At 42.1% G+C, this 21,281-nt stretch overlaps 1 protein-coding gene across 4 annotated transcripts in view; it reads left to right on the top strand.

Annotated features, from left to right (window-relative positions):
• DENND5B (DENN domain containing 5B) overlaps nucleotides 1–21,281 on the top strand; it is a 117,821-nt gene that overhangs the window by 33,226 nt on the left and 63,314 nt on the right. For 2 of the 4 annotated variants that reach the window (XM_042795309.1, XM_042795307.1), the window contains exons 2-3: nucleotides 14,468–14,533; nucleotides 21,127–21,236. In XM_042795309.1, coding sequence (XP_042651243.1) covers nucleotides 14,468–14,533; nucleotides 21,127–21,236 — 176 coding nt within the window. The remainder of the gene's footprint in view (nucleotides 1–14,467; nucleotides 14,534–21,126; nucleotides 21,237–21,281) is intronic. The other 2 variants (XM_042795310.1, XM_042795308.1) reach the window with 1 other exon arrangement.

Below are 21,281 nucleotides of genomic sequence, written 5' to 3'. Positions count from 1 at the left end.
TAGGAAACCTTCCAAACAGATACCCTCTACATTTTAGAAACAAGCATCGTAGTTAATACTGGTATACAGGTACTTACTGACAGCATGCTGATAAGGGCATCTTATTTTAGAAACTTTCTTAGCTTTGTGGATGCTCTTTAAAGCATCTCTGCTTGGTGAGTATCTTTTACATGTGGAGAGCCAGGCCATAGTAGCCCAAGGTGCTCCCCAAGGAGGGGAACGAGAAAGTGTATGCTTAAGTGATGATGGAAATTTCCCTTCAGACTATACCAACAAACAAAAAGCGTACCCTTAACCTCTTGCTGTTAAGGCAGTTTCTGCAACTATGCATAATGCAGTTTTAGCCAAACCAGAACAGGTGAATGAGGAAGATATAAGCACCTTGTCAAAAAATACCTTGGTTGTTTCTCTTCAGGTTGAATCTTTCTCAACTCTTCCTTGTTTCCCTATTTCCCAGTCTCTAAACCAAGAACAGCAATCATGTAAATGAGTCTTTACTTATCTGCTTCTCAATATTGATGCATCCTAATTTTAGTTATGTTCTGTGGCCTGAACAGTATATTGTCAGTAGTAGTGAGATCAGGGCCTGCCTCTGCCTTAAGGGTACTGGGGGGACGGGGGGATTATGGAGGCTGGAGACTTCTCTTGTCCTAGAGCTGGAAGAAAAGGAGATGGGGAAAAATATGCTTCAAGTAAAGTATGCACTGGGTCTCTGAAAAAAAACTTGAGGGCATTCTGCTTGTCATCTTCCCCTCCAGAAGCCTTTCTTTTTGAAACTAGCTCTTACCTGGGCTTTACACCAAGCTTACGCTTCCCCAGCAGTTTATTTGAGCCCAAGTGACAGAGCCTGACCAAGTTGCATCTCGCACCTTCCGAGCCAGGTTGGCATCGCTGGCTTTTAGGATTCCCTCTGTCCTTCTGTCTCACGCTGGGCTAATTTAGTCTCATTTTGGTAAACAAGAAAAGGGTCCTTATTCAACAGATTTGAGCTGGAGTGACTGCAGCTGTCGTCTGGTCTGTGCGCAAACCGATTTTGTTCATTCCCTCTCCTGGCAGGCAGCCTGCACCAGCATTGTGTCGGGACTAATCAGCATTAAACCGATGTCAGGAGGGCTGCGGCAGGCTGCCCTGTAGCAAGGCAAGAGCAACAAGGCTGTTCTGGAGGGATTAGTGTAAGTGCTGCCTGGGATGCAGCTGTGCTAGGAAAGGCACCGAAACTGTACGGGGTGTTTTTCTTGGGCCTTGTTGTTGTGAAAGTCCCCAGCCAACTGCCGAAAAAAGTGGCTTCACAGTCAGAAATCATCATGATTTGCTGTATGTGACCATAAATACAAAAGCCAGGAGAAGGCACAGTGTCCATGGAGCTGTAATACCCAGGAGGTAGAAGTGGTGCCTTTGAGGATGCTGGGCTCTCTGCTCCTGGAGAAGCAAGGTGGTGGGGAATAATCAGTAAGTTCAGTGTGTGGTCTCCAGCCAAAAGATGATGTTAGTGATGCTGCTGCTAGTCTTACGTTATACCATGATAGATGTGTTAGTACTAAACAACATGAAGGCTGGGAGGTGGAAATATTTCTGAGAGAGGACCTGAGGCTTGGCAAGGGATGATTCATAGCTCTAATGCCTCACAGTCTGTTTTCCTGCCTGGTATTTACACTGCAGGTTCAAGAGTGCCTCCTGGTTTGCACTGAAAGCATTAAATCAGAGAGATCCCAATTTATATTTTTTGTTCCAAAGATGCTGAAATGTTGACATCTTGCTTTGCTTTCCCCTCCCTGCAGCTATTGAATTGCCTTTGCAGTTTCTCATCTTGAAAATTATTCTGGTCTTGCTCTCAAGCACCATGATTTGGCTTCGAAGTCAGCCCTGCTTTGGATGGGGACATGGACCCGACGAAGTCCAGAGGTCCTTTCTAACCTGATTATTCTGATCCCCTCAATCCTGTTCCTTCTGCTTTCACAGGTACATGTTTTAGATGATCCTACACCTAAAATTCTCCAACTTCCTCTAACTCTGCTAGGGGCCCATATGTTTGTGTATCTGCTCAGCATTAGTCACCCCCTCTCTGACTGTAGCTATAACAGTTCATTGTATAACCACATAAAATGGGTATGCCCTTGTATTATGCACAGCAGGCACAGCCGTGCTCTAAGTGCCTTTTAGGCCTCCTAAACCTCTAGGTAAATATGTCTGCCTAAATTTACATGTCAAAACTGTTTTCTAGTACAAAGCTAAGCACAAATGAACTTTTGAACTGTGTTCCTGCCACATGTTAAGCATGCTTTCGTTGTTTAGGAAGCTCATTTCGGGGGAGCAAGCAGACCTTCTTGCCTAAGATGCCCTGATTAATTAAAATCTGCGCAACGTAAGAAATCCTCCTTCTTAAGGAAAAATCATTAACAGCAAACCTGTCCGAGATAAGTGAACTGAGGCCCAGGAACAGAGCAGCTTTTTGAGCATTCTCATCACTAGAAAAGTTCTTCAGGCCTTGGTGAAGAAGGGACCAAAGTTCCCAGCCTGGCCTTGCTCTTACTCATGTGTGAGATAGCACTGGTAGGGATCTTGGCAAGACTCTGGCTGCTTTGGGCATGAGGGTGTGACAAGATACAGCACTGTGTCACCAAAGCTCATGTGAAGCTTGAACACCTCTTTGCAGAGATCTCTTCAGGCAGTGTCTGATGGCATGGAGCTTTTAGTGGGTGTGAGGTTATTAATTAGAAGAGTATCAGCGACCAGCAGTGCCTTCTGAAACACCGCTTTCCTAAAAGGGAAGTGAAATGTTTTGGGGAATACTCTTAAGCAGGAGTAAAAGGTTAAAAAAAACCCAACCAACAAAAAAAAACCCCTAACTTTGAAAACTTGGTATCCAGCTAGGCACTGACAGAAGTGGACGAGATTTCAAAAGAGCTTCCAGTGCACGTCCTTGAATAGCCACTGAAATGGTTGGTCCCCACGTGTGTGTGGAGAATATTCATGATCCTCTCCAACTCCAGTATCATTTTTTTTTTTTTTTTTTTTTTTTTTTTGTGGTGTTTTGGGGTTTTTTTGCCAGTCCTGGGTGAGAGAAACCTGGCTGGTGTGGGTGCTCTGTCTGTGCTTGGCAGGCACAGCAGATGGGGAGGGCTGGGCAGGATCTGGTCCCTTGTCCCTCTCACCTCCCACACTGCAGGGCAAACTGGACCGTGCAGTGCTGAGCACACCTTCTCTCAGGTTTCTCCTTTTCCCTAGTTATCTTCTAGCAATATCTTACCTGCCATGTTCATGCTGATGGTATGTCTCATTCTTTCCCTGGCAAAAGTGACCAAAAATAACTATTTAAAAGAGGGATGGCCAGTAACAGAAACTACATTTGCTGTAAACCAAACCCCTTTTTATCTTCTATCCTTAAAGACTGGTATTTATTTCTAAACAAGTTACTGCTTTTTCAGTCTCTCTGTTAGTCTCTGGATCTTCAAAAATTATTTCCCCAATGCAGTTGTTACACTTGGGTTCTGGGGGCCTATTTTTCATGGTTAACCATATGCAGTGTGCTCTGCTGATGGCCAGTGGCTTCAGGCTGTTACCCTGAAACTGCTACCTCTTGCCATTTCTAATGCAAGAGGTTGTTTTTCCAATTCAAGGCATTTGACAGGTTTGGGCCCCCTCCCTGTGGGAGCACAGATGGCAGCTAAAGGGATGCTGGAACGATTTCACTCCTACCTTGATGATGACAAAGCGGTTTTCAGGAGAGAGCGGTGAGATTCTGCCAATCTGTTTGAACAGATTCCGTGTCCCTGACAAATGTAGAGGGAACCTGATGCTCCCTGTGATGGCTAGTGCTGTGGTCTGAGGTCCTACCTGCTTACCCATACTCTCCTGCTTGATCGTTATATCTAGGGTTCCCCTCCTGTCCAGATCTGTTTCTTCATTTCTAATGCTCTGATGGAGCTTGCACATGTAATGTCAAACCAATCCCTTTTTAGTTTTGTGGGGTTTTGTTTTTCTCTCTCCCCCCGCTCCTTGTACAAAACTCTAAATGTCATGATTGTCTACTAAAAAGGGATTTTTGTGTTTGTTGACTTTTTTGAAATTGTGAGAAGATGGGAGAGGAAACAAAAGGTAGCATTTCTAAGACAGGAAAAGGTCTGCCTTATAGACCAGAAAGGCATCTTGATATTCTAGGGTTGAGACTGTAGAGGAACCGTTAGCTAAAACAAGGCTGAAATCTTGTTGAGCCTGTCTACATGATGTCCCAGCTGGAAATCACCTTTTCCAGAGCACAGGTTTACCTTGCAGCAACTCCCAAGCTGGTCCTGGAGGATCAGAAGCAGCCTGCAGTGTATTGCTGCCTCTTCTGCCTCAGCGTCCTGTGAGAAGTGCAGAGCTGCTCTAGTTGTCAGGGAATTAATTATTCATCTTTGAGGAGAAGGGCTCTTCAGGAGAATTTGACCTGGTGCAGCTCCTTTCTCCATATTAAGCACCATGTGTGGGTTTCAGGTTTTGTATGTGTCCAACTCGCATAGACCAGGGGTTTGAAGAAAGGAACAGTTTGGACTTGAAATGTCTGGAGGTGCAGCAATTTCCAAGTTCGTGATCTGACTTGGGAGTGTTACTTTCTGAATGATGCTAGGAAAAGAATCTCTGGTCAAAAGCTTTTCTTCTACTTAAAATTGTATAAATTGTATAATATATTAAAAAAATCACACACACATGCACATTTATGCTTCTTGCCATAGTGCACTATTATTGTATTGCCTAGCTTTCCCTGTACTCTCTGTGACCTAGGTGGGCTGGTGCTTATAATTTCATCTTGTAGATGTGTAGCTTGTTTTTTTTCAGTTTTTGAAGCATTGTGGTTTTTGTTGGACTTTGAATGTGTTCCCTTGTGCTGGGTAAATGTATTCCCTTGTTCTGGGTAGTGATGTCAGCGTGTGCAGTCCTCCTTCCTCATGCTCTCCTTCACTTACTATTTCCCACCCTCCTACGTTTTTTGTACAGATGTGAAGAACTGTTTGGAAAGTCGAATCTGGCTGGGGGGTGAAGAGCAGCATTTTCCCCTCAGTTCTTCATCCCTTCCCTGGGTATCCTTCAGCTGGCTCAGCTCACCTCTGCGGCTCCCCATGGAAAATGCCTGAGCTGGCCAGCCAAAAGCTTGGTCACAGGCCTGGGAATAAGGAGAGGTGAGAGGATGAGCCAGGAGCTGCTTGCGGTTCCTGAAGCATCGCTGACACTGCTGGCACTCGGCTCATCCAGTGGGCTGCCAGCCTGCCAGATTGCCCCCTAGGACTTGTGTGGGGCTGAGGTGGCGCAGGCTTGATGTTAAGAAATAATTGCTTGCAGCTTTTTTTCTATTGTAGCCACTGAGATTAAAGCTGCAGAGGAACTCAGGCGATGTTCTTCTCCCTTTTTCTGCTAATTACAGGTGTAGGTTGTTCTTAGAAGCCACTGCAGAAGTTTTAAGTTGGGGCCCTTTGCAAAGCTTTGTGTGATTTTGTGACTGGAATACACTTCTGCTGTAGCTTGCTTACTGAACTGTGATTGCGTAGGTACAATCTCTCTCAAAAGAGCACAATTTCCAAAATATTAAGTAAAAGAAGGGTTAGGGAAAGGGAAAAACTGACCTTCTGTCAGGACAGAACATGTATTGAAATAAATGCTTTTGCTTCTACAGGTTGACACAAGGTTGTGATTAAATGTATTTTCAAAGCAGAAACTAAAAAGGCTTAGGAAACATAAGTTATTTTAGACAATGTTGATTGCATGGCTTCTTCGACATGCCCTGACAGTTCAGGGAGATGAAGCAATGTTGTCGTTTGCCCAAGAAAGTACAAACCTCTGTCAGAGAGCCCACCTGGATGACTATTGTGAAGTCATGTGAGTCTGTGTGTTATCATCTGGGTAGGGTGACTGCACTTTGATCTAAACTGGAGAAGGAGCTGTTTCCGTTCAGGGCTCGGGTTTTGCTGCCATTAAATCAGCTGCTCAAGTTCTACCCTTGCGGGCTGCATCAGAATCCATCATCTCTTTAGACATGGAAGAAGCGATGGAGAGGTGGGAAGGTGATGTGGGATACTGCTGTTGCAGGATTGCTGCAAGTGCAACCTCCACCCTCACTGAAAAGTGGAAAGTGTTACTGACCTGAATGAAACGGGGCTCAGCACTAACCTGCAGCCTAAATCAGCTTTGTTGGAAAGCACCTGTATAGGAAAGGTGAGGGAGATACCTGGATAAACACACCAAAGAGATCAGAACTCTGGGACAGGTGGCAAAAGGATGTTTCTGTGTGGAAGGATTAATTTGGGAAGGGGTTATCTGGAAGCACCACCAGAACACACAGTTCCTCAGGCTGGTTATACATTGGTACTCCGATGCCACAAAATACAGATTCAAGTTGAAGTTTCATACTGTATTAAAATAAGTTGCATTCAGGCTGTCATGTTGGTATAAGCAGAGAATAAACCTTGCTTGAATTCAAAGGCCCAGGTGGAGTCCTATTTTATCAAGCAACCTTCTTCAGTGGCAAAAGGAGTGTACTTTGGAAGCGTTGTTTTGGCCACGACACTTATAAATAAGCTTCACTAGAAGTTTGAATGTTTTGTAATTCTTTCATGACCCTTGAATTTGCAGCTGTAGGATGTATGTGAGTGCTCAGATTCCTTTAATCTCCAGTACATACAGAGTCTTTTTGATTTCAAAGGGGAATTCTGTTCCCCACATGTACTGCTCATTCTTGTGATGACTCGGAGACCAGCCCTGTTGGACTGATTTGCTGTATACGTGTAAAGCCCTTGAAATACTCATTATAGTCTGCAGTAATGTAATATTAGTGAATCATTTTACAGTCTTTTGCAAGAAGGTGGGTTTTTCAGCCTGATAATAAAACTGCAGGCTTTATTTAAGCAAATATCCAGTAATACTTATGCTTAGCTTATTGCTAACAGATGTGTAACTGCTGAGATCTGCATCGTTTGTTGTCACAAATATTTATAGTTTGGGTCTTCTTGTGTGTGCTTCCTATGTAAGTATAAAAAAAAAATAAAAAAAATTGCTTCCTTAATGTAAATATTTAATCCAACACACACAGACCTGTTAACCTTTGATAGAGGTATCCATCAGGGATGCTCTCGGTGTATTTGCATGTTGCAGAATAAATCACCAGAAACCTGTCAAACCCCGAAGAGATATGCAAATGCCTGCGTCTCTTTAATCTGGCATGTGTGTATCCTGTCTGATTTGAGATGGGAATTCTAATCCCGTGGGAGCGATGCAGAATCTCCTGACGCTACTGCCGTGCTGCGAGGAATTATGAGCCAGCTGGTGTCCAGGTTTGAGGACGGTCTCTATTGTTGCTCAGGGAAGAGCCCCAGGTGCAAGGGGGCAGTTTTTGATCCTGTAACGGAACATTCCTGGCAGTCCTCTCTCTTTGAGAGGGGGAATGTGCACATACATGTGTTTGTGAATACATTATATGTGTGCTCTCTCTTACATAGAATAATGCTCTTCAGTTGGTAGGCTTTTGTTTTATAGGAAATGTGAGTGGGGACTATTGAAACCCATCCTTTCACACCATAAATGATTATATCCTGTCGTGATTTGAAGGAATAACAACTCTCCATACAAAATTATTATGCTGTTGTTTTCTGTAATAGGATGCTCAGATTTAGCTGTCCCACAGTCACACCACGACACCACCTTTTTCAGCGTCATGTTGCTATACCCATACATTTTGTTAATGCTGTTTCCCTTCACATGCACTTCCATGCATTTATTAGACCTTCCAGACTTTAGCATGCTCACAGAGACTGTAGGTGCTAAAGTGTGTTCAGCTACGGTGTGGTCTGAGCCTAATTTCATACTGATCTGCTCAGTATGAAATACTCCATTTCTAATATATGTTCCGTTACTGAGGTCTCCAAAACAGCATGGCATGGCTTGCTTCATTATGTGAAGCATTCTGTTTAACTCCATAAAATTCCACTTTATGTGAAAGGAAAGTGTAAAATACTATAACATATCTCATGCAGAAATAACAGGAGCTGTGTGCAATGGCCAGAAGGGCACTTGTGCCTGTCTGGGGTGGCCCTAAATGCCTTGGTTTTGAAGTAGCTTCTCTGTAGTCAGTGACAACTCACGTTGATTTAAAAATTAGAGCAGCAATTACATGCCTTCTACCTACGTATTTTCAGTGTGCCAATCAACCTGGGATCCAGGCACTAAAGATTAGTGGATTAGTGGTAAAGAGGAAACATTTGCTTAAATGCCAAGTAATTTTAAGGTTATTTAGATCTCTGTTTTCTGCTGCTTCTATCTCTACTTGCAGGGCACTAAAATAATAGCTAAAATACTTACTTTGGGTGAAAGTGGACTTTAAATTCTTACTCTAATCTTTGTGCATCTTTCCAGCTACTCTTTCAAGAGTCCCACTGGCTCTTCCCAGACCTATTTCAGGCCAGGAAATGTTTCCTGTTCCCTTTTGTGGCTCTCATGCTGTTTTTACCTTTAGGGTCTGAAAACTTCCCTGAAACATGTACTGCTTTTACACAGGTTTCTATTGCTCTACAGAGGGATTTTTACTTGAATGGCAGTGGAAATTTGAGTGGAGAGGGTGCAAGACACTGGTTTTCATTGCTGGGCTTTGGTGAAGGAGAGACTTCTAAGATACAGAGCCCTTTAAACTGACCCTTTTTGATTGTTTTGTGGGGCTCTACCTGTATTTTTGAAGAGATCTTCTTTATGACAGGGGAAGGTATATCCTGGGGTTTAAGGCTGGCTTGTTGGGAGAGCAGGCAACTCCAAAATACACCGGAGAAGAAATTTTATAGAAGTCTTGAAGTGGTATTTTTGGGGCATGAAGGTTAGGACCACATCTGCAGAGTTGCCTCCATTTCCAGAAGTCTGTGGGGATGAGTAGGACAAAGAAATAAAGAGTCTGAGGTGCAGGGGCATTTGCAAGCTGAACCCAGAGAGAGTTATTTTTCTGGCCTTCTCAATGGGTATCCGCCTTCACAGAGATGCTTTGGAACCTAATACTCCCCAATGGATTATTAAGGGAAGCTGAAGGATTTAGTTTCTGGGCTTGCCTTTGTCGGGATCTGAACTAAATCTAGAGGCATGGTAGAAATGATGCTGTGCTTTGAGTTTTCCATCTGAAGTCTAGTTTAGATCCAGAAATTAGTATTGGTCCACGCCTTTGGATTTGAATTCTGACACTTTACCGTGGCGTGGTGTTTGAATCCTGGTTTCAGCTTTCTGTATTTTCAGTAGACTTGGAAACTGGCCACAAAGTGGTCAGCAGTGATAAAGTATAAATTCGGTTGTTTATGCTTTGTCTAAAATATATAGAGCTCTGCTGCAATGAAAAATCTAAAGCTGTATCTAACTAGTCATGGTTTACTTAAGCATAGAGAATATTTTTCATGTGGCTTAGGCGTGCAATTACTGTGCGTGGATAGCTTCTTAATGATACCGTGTGTAAACTCACTGGCAGCAGCCTGTTCTTCAGACAGTTTCTAAATGCAGGTGGTGTTGACCAAGACATGTAGGTTCTTGCAAAGATGTTCATGGCAGAAGAGGTATTTTAACTGAATAGTTACAAGAATTGATCTTTCTTTCAATAGGATAATAATTTTTGCCTCTTAACAATGTTCTAACACTTTTAGTTGACAAAAGTCCATTGTTGTTTTTTAAAAGCTAGTAAGAACTGCATCATCCAGCATGTTGTATAAATATCTTGTTCCTTCAGTGGTAGGTTTGCCCATAGTAGAAGCATTTGCAGCAACATGCTGATCTCCAGTTACTGTAGTACAGCTGGGTTGAAGAAGCTGAGAGCAGTCTCCAAACCAAAATGTTTTCTTGGGTAGCTTTTAAGTGGAAGTATCAGCTCTAAGGACTAATATGGCTATGTGGGCAGCAGATCCTCATCTGCCTGCATCTTCATTCCTGCTCACCACCCTTCTTCATCTGGGAGCTCTGGTAACTTCAAGCCTTGCCCGAGGGCTCTTGTGACTTTTCAGTGTGCAAAAAGTTTTTGTCTTTTCTCCTTCTAAAAGGATTCAGTTGTTGAAAACTACCGGAACACTGGCTCTTGGAGGCTGTCATAAAGACAATTCTTTATTGGCAGCAGCTTGAACAGTGGTTTTTCAAAAACCCTTAAACAAAAATCAGTTTGTGCTACACAAGGGAATGTTTCTATTTCATGCTGATGAAAGAGCTTTCCTGACTACAAGAAGCAAAGTTCTTTGCCAGACTCTTTTCCCATCAAAACCACATTTAACTAAGTTTTCATCAAGTTTAGCAGCTGCAGCCTGACAAGTGAGCATTGTCATGCTGTAACCCTTTTCTTGTAAAGGGTATGTAAAAAAAGGAACTCGGTACAGCGAGGAGCTAATTCTGGGTCTACCTCCTCTAAATCCACCTCTTTCCCCACTGATAAAATCAGTTGTCTAAACCTTGCAGGTGTGGTCTGGCTCTTCAAGGAGTGCGAAGAGGCTGTCCCTGCTCAGGATGTTTTAAGTAGCCAGTTTGATTGCCACTGTTGGGTTGTGGATTGTGCTGTTTGAAGAAGAATATCCTTCTTTGGAAAATGGGAATGGCTTCCTTCTGGTCACCACAGCCTGTGCCTTGGGAGTGTGCTGATTAAAAACCAACCACGAGTCCTTTGGATCCTCTTTATTGCTCAGCACACCAAGGGACAACTCTTGGGGACATCAGAAGGCAAGGGTTTCCTTTAAACCAGAGAGGTCTGTTGTGCAATGTAACAGTGCTAAGTCCAGGGAGATGAGGCCTCGAGCTTCTGTGAGATGGGTAAAAAGAAAACTGCTAAAAAGCAAAACCCTAAATCAGGCATAGCTGACTCTTCGAGCCGTGGTATGGGCATCCGTGCTCTGTTTATGTCAAAGTCAATTAGTGCTGAAAATGGTCCAGGCCAAATTAAGCCTCTTTCTTTTCTTGTAGTGATTTGCAAGCTGACCTTAATTAGGGTGGCAGAAGGCGTTATCAGTGAATTTGTTCACATTCTGCTGTTGTATAAATGCAGATTTGGTGAAACTGCTTCTAACTTCAAGTAATAAAACACCTGGAACTTGCTATCCTGATGAGTCAAGGGAGACTAATATTGGTGCATGATATTTTGTACATTGCAGAGTGGTTTAAAAAGTCTGTCTTAATACAGCCTGGTTTAAAAGATAACCGAATGCACTGTAATTATAAAAATAAAGCTGCATATTCTTGTACTAAAAAAGCCCCAAAGCAAAATTTACTGAAAACTTCCCCTTTCTTTCCTGAATTCTTGCACACAAACCTAAAAAATAATAGTTATAGGGATTTTTAGGATGACAAGTTCTGGTTGTTTGTGGGTTGTTTTTTTTTTTTTTTTTTTCCCTTTTCTCATCTCCAGAAATACCAACTGTAATAAAGCAGGTTTTGAGACAAGACTCCACTGGAGTGGAGGACAAAACCTGCTTTAAGATTCATTTGAATTGAAAATTATGTTTGTGAGTCCCTGTTTCCAAAACCAGCTTGAGAATACAGCATCATGTTTTAACATGGAAATCAGGTCCTTTTGAACTTGATCCTGCCCTTGTAGATGAGTAGAAAGCAGAAGGGTGAAAGGGCTCCCCTGCAAAAGGCACGACTGGACACCTCCTTCTGTGTTAAGTCCACGGAGGGAGGTGAACACATGAACTGAGGAGTGGGAAATGAGCGTTTCAATGAGCAGGAAGCCATCCAAACTTTGTGGAGGACGTGACAGCACCTAAAATTCCTTCACTTCTTTGGCAGTTCAGGCCAAGCCTGCAGTCAGGAGCCTGTCGGTCCAAAGCCAGGGATCTCCTCACCAGACAGGCTTTGGCATCCTGCGGTGTTTAAGAACCTGAGCTGGTGTCTTGCTCTTGCCTGAACATTTTTTGTTCTGCCATCATTAATCTTCTGCTGGGACTTGAGAGATGGATTTCAAACCCTTCGGTTTCATATGGCTATGTACATTGCTCATTCACTATGTAACTAAGCAAAAGGTTAGCAGGCAATTTAAGAATAATGCTGTATGAAACTTAAATTTATATGAACTTCCAATTATTGCTCAAATTGTTTTCTCCACTAGTAAAAATGCTCATTCATTCCATATCAAGTATTCAAAATGAACAGTAGATCTGAATATAAAAATGCAATAAAACAGAAAATGTGGCACTTACTGTATATAAACAGGATAGATCAAGGATCTCTGGGGAGTGTTTTCCATATACTGCCTAGCAGTGGATTGGGAGCCCATGCTTAGAAAGGCAGCGTGGCAGGACAAATGGAACAAGTGGATTCCACACACTTTGATTTCTAGAGAAAATAAAGGCCCAAAACATAAATAAATTCTGTATATTTATAAGTATAGGTCTGGTTTTATAGCCACTCCACTGTTTTCTGCTAATAAGTTCCAGCCTTTGGGGACACACTCCAAAGTAATCATGTAGGAGCACCGTGCCTTGGGGACCTGTTTATTAAACCCCTCCACCCCACTGCAAAAAAATCACCCAAACAGTGTAAACCATGACTTTTTGGATTTGACAAGATTATGATACAATTTAGTGTAAAAGGGATGGTATAATTCATACTTGTTTGCCTAGGGTAGTGGGATGTCTGCTGGCAGCTGGGACTTGGGGCTATTTTAAGAAGCTGACAGTATTGGTGCTGTATAATGTTACTCTGTAGGCAGATAGTGAAGTATTTTAATCAAAGTCAGAAGGAAGGGATGATGGCAAACTAAACTGCTCATGTTAGAACCTTTTTCTCTTTAGGCTTGTGCAATAACTCTGTTAGGTGAACACAACCCCTTTCTAAAAGAATTTTTGAAATAATGAGCCTTTTCTAAGTGTAGTTTGTGGCAAGAGTCGTATTCCATTACATTGTGTTTGCATAAAGAATTAAGCTGTACAACAGTGTTCCTAGCTCTGTATTTATATCGCTGTTGTCGGTGATCTGTCATTTGACTTCTTGTGCAGGAGATTTTACATAACTTGTGTGACTGTTTAGCCATATGACTGATGATGATAAATGGTCAAAATACTGAAATGGGTAGCAAAACCAGAACCTGTCCCAGTGCATCTGGTTATGCATCCCTTCACAAGTTGCTACATCTTTCCTTTTCAGTCTTCTTATTGCAGAGGTGGTGGTGAAGTCCATGGCAGCTCTATGCCAAATTCCCTTTGAATAATAATGTTGTAAAGGACTTTTGGGGAGAACTGTGAGGGCAACTTGGCAGACTTGTAAAGGCAGTGTGGGTATGGGCTATTAACAAGGGGAGTCTCCAGCTTTGGCAATTGTTTGTTTTGCTTCCTTTAATTTAAATATTTTTGCAACTTTTTAGTTCAAACAGCTCAAAAGTAGCATGAAATAGCTTAAGACACCTGTAGTAGAAAAACACCATCCTGTGGATTTGAATGTGGGTTATCTTCAGGTGCCTCCTGAGGAAATGAGAAAATTATCCTAAACTACAAATTCACATCTAAAAATTTGTATTGAAAGAACTTATGTGCCCTCTGCCAAGGGCTGCCTTCCCAGAAAATACAGCCTTGGCAGAATTATCTGGGTCCTCTGAACTGATGCCTGGATTAACAGCTCAAGTGGGAGGTTGTGGTGGAAATACTCTGAATTTACACCTAGAAACTGAATGACCAGAGAGGTCAATGGTATTGCAGCTTTATTATATGCTCCAGGATAATAAAAATACATTTAACTTGAAGAGGATTGCATAATGCCTTTGTGTAGCATACAAATGGGACTTTTTTGATGGAGGAATGCCATGGCGTCTGTGAAAACATTTTTGGTTTTCTGCAGGAGATGAGCAAGCCAGCTGGAAGACTTGCTAGCAGGAAGCTTTTCCATTAGAAGTGCCTGGTGGGGTAGCTGGTACTGGAAGAGATTAAAATTGTTCCTCCAAGTTCTAAACATATTTTACTTATTCAAATTTGAGTCCAAACCCACCCTATTATGAGACAGAAATGATTAATAGAGCTATTAGGTAACTTCAGTAAGTACTGAAAATGGCACGCAGTACAGCATTGGAGGTGTAACAACACAGCTGACAGTATTATTCTGATGAAAACTTATTGGGTTTAATTCAACACCAGTTAAAGAACTGGTGGATTTTTCCCCTGAGTTTCACAGGCTCCTGAATGGCTCAATATATGAACAAAGATATCTTTCATAACAGGGAAGCTGTATGGCAGCATGCTGTTTGAAGTACTGAGAATTTAATCTTGTTACTAATTTTGACAAGTATTTCTACAATGTCTCTCATTGCATTCAACACCTTTATAGTAATACAATTGTGGAGGGTTTTATTTATCACGTGGATTTACCCTTTGCCAGTAGTGGGGGGAAGAGAGGTTGGAAGGGGGAGTGTTTAATGTCTGCTTCACATTTTTGCTGTTCCCCAGTACATTTGTATATCTCTTCGCTTTGTTCATATTTGCTTTTTTTTATCTCTGTTTGTTGTGTTGTATAGTCTTGTACAAATGGCTAGAAGCAGATCTCCATGGCAAGAGCTCAGATACTGCAGACAAAGCCTCAGGTAAAAAGGGGTTAAGGACAAAACAATCGCCAGGCCCTCTCTATCTCTTTATTTTCTTTTTCCAACTCCCCTTGAATCAAATTAGGGGTCAAAGTTCAAAACAAAAACCCCTGGACGTTTGCATTCTTTTACCTAATTGAAATCAATATCTGGTAAATTCTGTTCTATTTCTTGAAGCTCTCTTGGCAGATGTGCTTCCCCTTTCCAACAAAATGCCACTAGTGGTGTCAGATATACTGGTGGATATACGATATGCTAGATCTTTGTGTGCTTGATAAAGACTGAAGTATATCCTGTGTGAGACTGTATTAGAGGATACTTATCCAGAAATCCAGCTAGGCTTAGTTATGTGGATTTGTGAACAAAGGGCACTGGAAGGTCCAGCTCCACCAATTTCTGCTAGAGTCCCAGAGGTTCCTGACACTGCAAGGAAGGATGTTTTACAGTCTAGATTTAAATAGCAATATTAGTGAGGGCCACGTGGACACATGTACCCCCCAAAAAAGCCAAATCATTTTGATGTATCAATAGGATACGCAACCCACTATGGCTTCCTGCTTAAATATGATCCATCAATTCTTTTATGTATTGACATGCAAGAAGTAGGTTAGACCCTGTCCTCCCAGCCACCCCCCCAAAAAGCCACCACCATCTTACAGACAACTCAGATTTTAAAATTTAGGAAGGAGAGCTGTTTTGTCTGCCTTGTCCCAGTCCTCCCTTTCATATCATTTCCCTCCGTTAGCTGTAAGATTATGAGAATACGTTGTCAGAAATAATGCCTTTGAGTTAATGTCCTTGAACTCTGACTAGCCTGGCACTGCTACCTTGATGTCCTGGTGAGGCACAGAAGCAAAGCAGCAGAGCACAGTTTCTGTACTACTTAAACTAACCAGTTCCTGAACCTGACAATTAGCTGCTCCCCAGCCAAGCACTATTAACCCTGTTCCCATGTTTTTTTTTTCTCACTCGCATGTTGTATATGTACTTGCTTCTCATGCAGGATCATCCCATTATCTATAATAAGCTTAATAAAGTTCAGTCTGCAGGGAAAGAATATAGCTGGATGTGCTGAATGCTTTTCATTAGAAATAGCTATTAAAGAGGTTGTCACCATGAGGTGCAGTACTGTGCAGTCGTGCACCCAGTTTGTTCCTCTAAAGGAATAAAAGATATTTTTATTTCTGTGGTCACAAGCATCCCTGTCTACGCTCCAGAGCTTGGAAGGAGCGACAGATAGCTTGCATTCCCTGGGCCAGAGGGTGTGCGTGGAGGATGCCTCTGCCTATTTGGTACATATTTTTGTATGTCTCCATAGCTCTGACAATTAAAACAAATCTGCTTAAACCTTAAGACTGCTGAATTTTTAAATATGGTCACTCCTATGAAGGCCATCATGACTGACAGTCTCACAACTGTAGTTGCATTTCTCTAATAATTGTATCTTTCATCCAAAACACAGATCAGGTTTATTTTCTAATTTTGAGAAATCTTTTCATTTTGAAATGAAATTAGCATGGTTTGCCTTGATCTTACATCCATCACTCCACCATCTTCTTTTAATTTGAAAATAAATGGCCCTTTACAAATGAGTGCCTTAAAGTGAAGCCACAAGTTATTTAGATGTATCGTTACATTAGATGTAGTACCCAGTTATAATGGAACTTGAGTCTGACACATTTTATAGTATTTTGAAAAGTACTTGAATGATTTTTTTTTTTTTTAATATTCTAAAAGCAAAAGGATTCCATTCAAAACAAAATTTTTAATTTGCCTCTGAGAAGAAGCTTACCCTATGAGATGTGCTGTGTGCATGAATGGGTACTACGAATCAAATATAATGTTTCTGTCTGTATTCATAGTACTGTTATCTGGCCATTAATATTTTAGAATATGGATTCAATTCGCATTTGATACTTTCTTCATTTTTAATGTGCTTTGCTAATCCTGTTTGGGAAGTTAGCAAGCAAGCACTTAAAAACACAGTAGATTTAATGAAAATTCACTGTTTGCCTAGAATAACAGCTAAATAAATCTTATTTGCCATGTATGACTCAGCAGTTCAGAACTACCAAGACTGAGAGCCGATAATATCAGGTACTCTTCAGTCCAGATCCCTTCCCTCATGTTTGCCAAGAAGGTTTTGCTCCTCGTGGTTCTTCCAGCTGCTTGTCAGTGTGGAGCTGACTGTCCATGTGTCTCATATCATTTTGGTGAGAGTCGGGGTGTTTCCTGCTTGTTTGACCAAACGATGACGTTTCACCCTGACATGCAGGCTGCTTTCTGTCATATCCTTGTACTGTTTATTTCCTAAATTACATATCTCATCTAAAAGCTTCCTCTGCCTGGCTTCCCAAGAGGCAGCTTTTTACGGAGGGTGTGATGTCGTGCCCTTTTGAGCTAATGACTGATTGATTCACTCCTGCGTGGTTTCTTGTCTCTCCTTTCGTCTCATGATCCCTGATTGAGAAAATTGTATTTTCTCTTTGTGTGTTTTACCTTTAATTTATATTTTTTCAAAACCACCGGAGTAGTAAAATGCAGACTCTGCAGAGACTCTGCAAAGGTAAGTTATTTGTGCCATTTACTTTTCTGGATAAAATGAATCCAAGTTGTCAGCCTACTAGGACATTATTACTGCTGGTTTGGGGAAGCTGGATTTTTTAAAGCAATACTTGTGATTCAAAAACAAAACATTTTAGATGTGTCTGTTGTCTAAACAACTGCACAAGTATTTGCAGCAACATACAAATTATGGTCCTTTCCAAAGGCTGATTGAAACCCTCACATTATTACAGTGGTTTATTGGCAAATACGCCTTGTTTTTCACCACTGGTTCCAGATGCTGCCAGAGTATTGCCCGTCAAGAATGGGGATGGTTTGTAGGGAAAATAAGACAAAGGGTGTTCAATAACAAGAGCAGCAAAAAAATGAAGGCCTTCCCCACTTTTACATCTCCAGTGATGTAGTTTTTGGTCTAAGTTGGAAATAAGTACAGCTTTATCTGGTGAGGTTAGTTAGTAATTGAGCCACCAAACTACCAGAGGAGGATATTTTCCCATGGAGAAGCCTTCCAGGACCGCTTCTCAAATCTCCCTGAGCAGTCTGACGTGCTTCCAGAGCCCACCAGTGAGGCTCTGACGCTGGGGGACAGGCTAAAGGCAAGGCAGCACTGAGCACCGCGCAGCAGCTGCCCTCTCTGCTCCACCACGAGCTTAGGCGGTGCTACCAGGTAGGTCAAGCTACCGGGCATCTGACCCTCTGCCTCTGGGTGCATGTGGAAATTATTTAGGTGAAAGCTAGGAGGTTTGCTGTCCCACTCAGCCTCAGCGCACAGAGCCACAGCCCCTGAGATGCCGCGTGTCGTAGGTGTGCTGGAAGCAAGGCTCTCCCGAGCATCCCCAGCGCCCAGGGCGAAGCCTGCCCCAATTTCTCGGGTGCCTACAAGTGAGCACAGGTGTTAGTAAGTGACGTGATAAATGTGCACGGCTACTGGAGTCCCATTTGCAGTTACGTGCTAATACCAGACGATTAATCAGTTTAGTTGTTGACTGTCACCGCTGGGGGCTATTTTTCAAGCAAAAGGTGTTTTTACAACGCCTGTACAACGTAGAGGGGGAAACTGGCCCTGAAAGAACCTGTGAAGGGCTCAACCACCAAACTGCAGAGGTGATGAGTGCCTCTGAACCACACAAATTATCCAGTTAGCATCCACCAGGTTACGGTAACATTTTTTTGTCCTGAAAAAGGAAACCTTTAAAAAATGTGGACTCCAGCAATCACTTGCTCTTAGTGGTGGAGAACTTAATGAAGTCTAGATGCTCTTAGAACTTTTAGTAGAAGCAACCAAACAAATTTAGCACGAAGTATCTGCCTTTCTGTTAATTCACAGTTGTAAGGTAAACTATGTCAGATGTGAGAAAGATTGAAGATGTAATTAGGAAACAACCTCATGCATATTTATTTGATTATGCAAGCACATTAATTACTGTTTGATACTAAGAATGAAAAATGTTGCCAAGTATGTTTAAGTTCATACCTGGAGAGAGAATTTTTGCTGGCTTTGCTTGTTGGGATTTTTATTTTATGAAACTTTAGGAATTGGTGGATGGCATTATATCTTTATCTCTAATGCCTCTGCAAAGAACTTCGAACCAAAACACAAGGTTATTCTGCTGCCACCTTCTGTAATAGAGTAATGATCTCTGGTTTTGTGAACCTCAGTCCGAGCTTTGTAACTGAGCATGGAGACGCTCTTCACAGGGCTTATGCTCTGGACTGCCACAGCAGCTAGTGTTAAGTCTGGTCCAACTTGGCAGATGTGATGAGCTAATCTGCTAAACCCTGACATGTCTTTTAATTTGATCCAGTTTAGCTGATCCCTTCAGTTTTCTTTATTTCTACAATGTATATGCTTTTGCTGGATTTCTGGTTTACCTTGAGCAATTCCAGAAGCAGGTTGGATTCCCCTGCCAGGGGTCCTCACACGTCACCATTTCCATTTTTTCCTGCCCCATGAAATGTGGCTGCAGCATTGCATCATCTCAGACTTTTTCTCCTCCCAAGCACAAAATATCCCTGTAGAATCTTTTTTGCTTTTCTCCCCCAGGGTTACCCCCCAAAATTAAGTGAGACAGATGTCGTGCTACGGAAGAAAAAGAAAAAAAAAAAACTGCAATGTGTCTAAATCCTGTGTTAAAATATGAGCCACTGTATAAAAATAGCCATATCTTTAAAATCTCAGAGATGTCTTGGGGAGGAAAAGGTCTGAAACCCTTTCTCTGAATGCCTTTGAAAGCGAGTGCTGCTGGAAGAGCTGGTTCGCTCTCCCCCACCTGGCTCCCGAGCTCTCTGGGTGCAGCGGTGGCTCGTTGAGCGGGGTGAGCTGCAGCCCCAGCACAGCTGACTCGCGCGTCTGGAGGAATTTCCACCTGCCTACTCGCGTCCTCGTGGAGGGGAGCTCCCCTTCCCGGCCAAGCTGGAGGCTGCCGTTGGCGTAAGAACTGCCCAAAACCTTGGCCCTCCTCTTCCTCCGCCTGCCTCCGCTGTGCAGGTGCGGCGGTGATGGCCCCGGCCCCTCCTAAAACTTTGCTTGGGTAATTTTTACCTTTTGAACTGCCGCTGGGTTTTTCTCCCTTCTCTTGTGTTCCCCGCAATTACCTGCGGATCCCAAGCTCTGCCAGGCAAAGACTGAGAAGCTCTGCTTTCAAGTGTCAGTTTGTACAGAGATTTCCTTGGATTAATTCACTCTGAGCCAAACGATTGTGTCGACTGTGCTTCGCAAGGAGCGAAGGGCACGTGCCAAATGGCTGTGGCATCAGAAACCTTCGGGGAAACCGCTGAACTGTGAACTTCGCAACATCACTCAGGCCGCTAGCTGCGCCGAGGTCGAGTTGTCATATGTAACTTGACAAGCAGAAATTATACTCCCAGTGTCCATGCTGCCTTTAGAGAGGGGTTAGTGACTTGTAGTTTAACTTTCCTGCAGGAATGGTGGGTTGCCTTTAGAGCTTGCCAGGCAATCAAGTATTTTTTCATCCAAAATAACCTCTCATTAAAAACATTAATGAAATATTGGTCCTGTCTTTAAAGATTTTTTTTTTTTTTGAGGAAAGTAAATCCATTTCTATTTTAGTAACGTATTTTTTACAGTATCTAGGTAACACCAAGAAGTCCCAAAGGGAGCTTTTGAGTGCAAAGTAAGGTTTGATGAAAAACATTTCACATTATGAACTTAAAGATTTCATTCCATTCGTCTCTCAGGTGAGAAAGAAACTGAACAGGAAAGACATACCTGTAATCTTTAAAGCAAGAAGCCTGAAATTAGTACACTGATGCCTGAGAAAAGTGTAGTGGATGGTAATATAATTAATAGATTTTAAGAACTTCTTATTTTGATTACTGTGTTGCATATTGTAAACCATCCAATGGTGGAAACTCGATTAACAATATCAGTGTGAAATACACTATTTGTATGCTGATAACTGGATGCATTTCTGCTTGAAATCTAATTTCAATCTTCCTCTTTGCACTTGCTGGATTCTTTGTGTGGAAAAAGTCTGTCCTTGAAATTTGATGTAGAAAAAATAACTGTTTAACCTTCACACAGAACTTGTGATATAAGATAGATCTATAATGCATCTTTGAATAATTTATAATAACTGAGAGGTGCTCATGCTTTTTATTGACCATAAGACAGTTTATAACAAACTTGAGGGAACATGTTTTTCAGTGTCTAAGTAAAGCCCTCTCTAGATATTCTAGTTATAGGGGAAGGTGAATATTTCAGTTGTTTGCAGGGTCTTTTTCTATAGAACTCCAGCAGCAGTAATTTTTCTTTTAATAAATTTCCATGCCATAAATACTAAACTGGAAGCTGTGTTGCAACTGTAGTAAGATTTTGTGGGAAGGAGGTTAAGATCAGACTGAATGTGCATCTTTTCTGTTCCTATTTTAAAAGTAGTACATCTGTTGGGAGTGAAAATGCCCTTCAGATTTTGCCAAAACAAAACGAAGTGAAAGAAAGTTGTCCAGTCCAGCTCTGACTGAAGCCTCACTGTTGTGACAAGTCATTATTTATTCATTTGTTGCAGGAGAGAATTTCGACCAGAGTCCCTTAAGAAGAACCTTCAAGTCCAAGGTTTTGGCCCATTATCCTCAGAACATTGAGTGGAACCCCTTTGACCAAGATGCCGTCAACATGGTAGGTAGAGAAACTCTCTTTTCAAGTTGTTTCCTGACAACTTCC

The sequence above is a fragment of the Tyto alba genome, unplaced genomic scaffold (genome assembly GCF_018691265.1).
Source record: "Tyto alba isolate M040663 unplaced genomic scaffold, T.alba_DEE_v4.0 Super-Scaffold_21, whole genome shotgun sequence".
Taxonomy (NCBI): Eukaryota; Metazoa; Chordata; class Aves; order Strigiformes; family Tytonidae; genus Tyto; species Tyto alba.
This window is presented reverse-complemented; position numbering and strand designations above follow the sequence as displayed.